This window comes from Montipora capricornis, chromosome 12 (genome assembly GCF_036669925.1).
Source record: "Montipora capricornis isolate CH-2021 chromosome 12, ASM3666992v2, whole genome shotgun sequence".
NCBI lineage: Eukaryota > Metazoa > Cnidaria > Anthozoa > Scleractinia > Acroporidae > Montipora > Montipora capricornis.
In genome coordinates this window covers 15,132,520-15,134,608 of record NC_090894.1, presented here as the reverse complement: position 1 = coordinate 15,134,608, position 2,089 = coordinate 15,132,520, and the positions used below count along the sequence as shown (strand labels likewise).

The 2,089-nt window shown below is 35.8% G+C and overlaps 1 protein-coding gene across 1 annotated transcript in view; it reads left to right on the top strand.

The window, feature by feature from the left end:
* Positions 1-292: 292 nt before the first annotated feature.
* LOC138026240 (cation channel sperm-associated auxiliary subunit epsilon-like) overlaps positions 293-2,089 on the top strand; it is a 13,938-nt gene continuing 12,141 nt past the window's right edge. Inside the window, exons 1-4 of the mRNA XM_068873491.1 lie at positions 293-399; positions 1,057-1,149; positions 1,676-1,739; positions 1,852-1,896. Coding sequence (XP_068729592.1) covers positions 389-399; positions 1,057-1,149; positions 1,676-1,739; positions 1,852-1,896 — 213 coding nt within the window. The 5' untranslated portion in view covers positions 293-388. The remainder of the gene's footprint in view (positions 400-1,056; positions 1,150-1,675; positions 1,740-1,851; positions 1,897-2,089) is intronic.

Sequence of the window (2,089 nt, the reverse complement as noted above, 5' to 3'; positions counted from 1 at the left end):
CCACCTTACGCAACAAAAAAATCATGGGGCCCCCCTTAAAATTCTCTTTATTTCCAACTGTTTGTTGAATGAACAGTGAAACTTTAGAGGAGTTCAGATTGTGGATTGTGGACCCAAAGCATGTATCAGAGTCTGAACACAACAGGACTGCATCAGTTCCTTCTCAGGCAAGTTTCTACATTGTAATTCTGATTCATTTTTGAGTGATCAGAAGTATTTTTAATCTTTTGACATCAGTTGTCATAATGGTAATTTAATGAATTTACAGTTTTCTAAGGGATTGACTGGAGTACTCTACCAACTTGGGCAAAAGCCAACTCTAAAAGCAAGAGGAAGTTACAGATTCATCCATGGGGATGACTGGAAGATCCACAATCAGTCATTTGATATGTCTCAGGGGTGAGAACATTAAAGCATTTTGCAAAAGTTTAATCCAGAGATTTTTGCTTTTAAGAGTATATTGTTAACTTCGTTTGGTTGACATCATCAAAATTGAAGGTGTCAACATCCTATACGTCTTGGTTACAAAGTAAGAAAGAAGAGGAATTACGTTTTGGCACTATAATATTCATCCTCTTTGTGTATGACAGACCTTAAGGGATCCACCTCCACTCCTTTCTACTAATACCATAAAAAATAATATTAACTTCGGAAAAGTTATATTTTTTTTCAAAAAAGTGTTTGTATCAGGAAAAAAGAATAATAATTTAGAATTGCTTATTTTCACTTTCAGATTTTCCTGGCACCACAATCATTATCGTGACATCTTATCGTTGCCATAAAGTTTTGTAACAATAGTGCAACATGTTACAATAAATGTAATTAAGGTGGAGGTTCCCTCTTAACAGGTTATGTACAAAATGAATAAACAAATTCTTCCTGGTCATTTTGGCCTACCATTCCTTGCATTGAAAATTTTTGTCCAAAAACCTGATGGTTTATTAGGCCCATTCCTTATTTCAATATTTTTACCAAACATATCAAATAAATTATAATTACAGACCATATTGCAGGAGTGTAGCTATTATTAATGCATAGACTATTTTACTCTTCTAGTTACTGGCAGTTCGTAGTGAGCCGTGTGTTTCATTATGACAGATCCATTTGGATAGATGGGCAGTCCATTGCTCTCCTTGATCGCTTTATCAGGTTTAGCAATAATGACTCTTCTTGTTTAATTTATTGTTGCTGGTACAGTAAAACGTACAGTAAGCCATCAGGACTACCAAAGCCAACAAGAAGAAAAATGATGGGTGTGTGTTTGCGTTCGTGAAGCACTTTGGTGGTAGCAGGGTTCAGTTTGAACAATAAGTAAAACATTCAGGTGACATCAAACTTCCAAAATTTTTCTTAGTCTGCTCACTGGTACATGTAGTAGATATCGATGATGTTGTTATCATGAAACACTATTAGCGATTAAGGATTCAAAGAGGAAGAGAAAGAGAGGGTTTTTCTCACACTATTTCCTACCCCCCACCCCCTCATTTTGTCTTGTGGCTAAGACCTATCCTACACACTTCCCAGAACTGGTATATATGTTTCATGATAAGAACACCATCTACGGCCCACAAGCAGCTTATGTTTTTCTGACCTGTAACAAGAAAAGTGAAATGCTTGATTTTATCGATTAAGTTGTGCTAAAGCTATCTTGCTGTCGACATGATTGTTCTTTCAGAAAAAACACTGTACATTTACTGAAAACCAAGTTCACTCTCCCAATGAACATCAATGTTCCACAGGTAAATTATTTATACCATCAACTATAAGGCGGTTAGTGCAACATTGAGAGAAAGTATTCTTTCTTGACTGGTTAACTAAATTAAAGCTTTGTCCACTGCTACTTCTTTCTAGGTGTTCCTTGGTGGAAGTAATTTGTCACAAGCTGCCATATTTCAGGTAGAAGATATATGTCAAAATCCATGCCATATATACAAACATAGTTAGATAGCCACTCTAGTTTTGTAGCTTGTAGCTTGTTAAAAAGATACAATTTAAAGCCCAAACATAAATGTAATAACTATAGTTGATGTAGTATGGCCGTGTATCTGCTCGAGCCACAGAAAGTGCGCGAAAAATGAGGCCTTGTTTA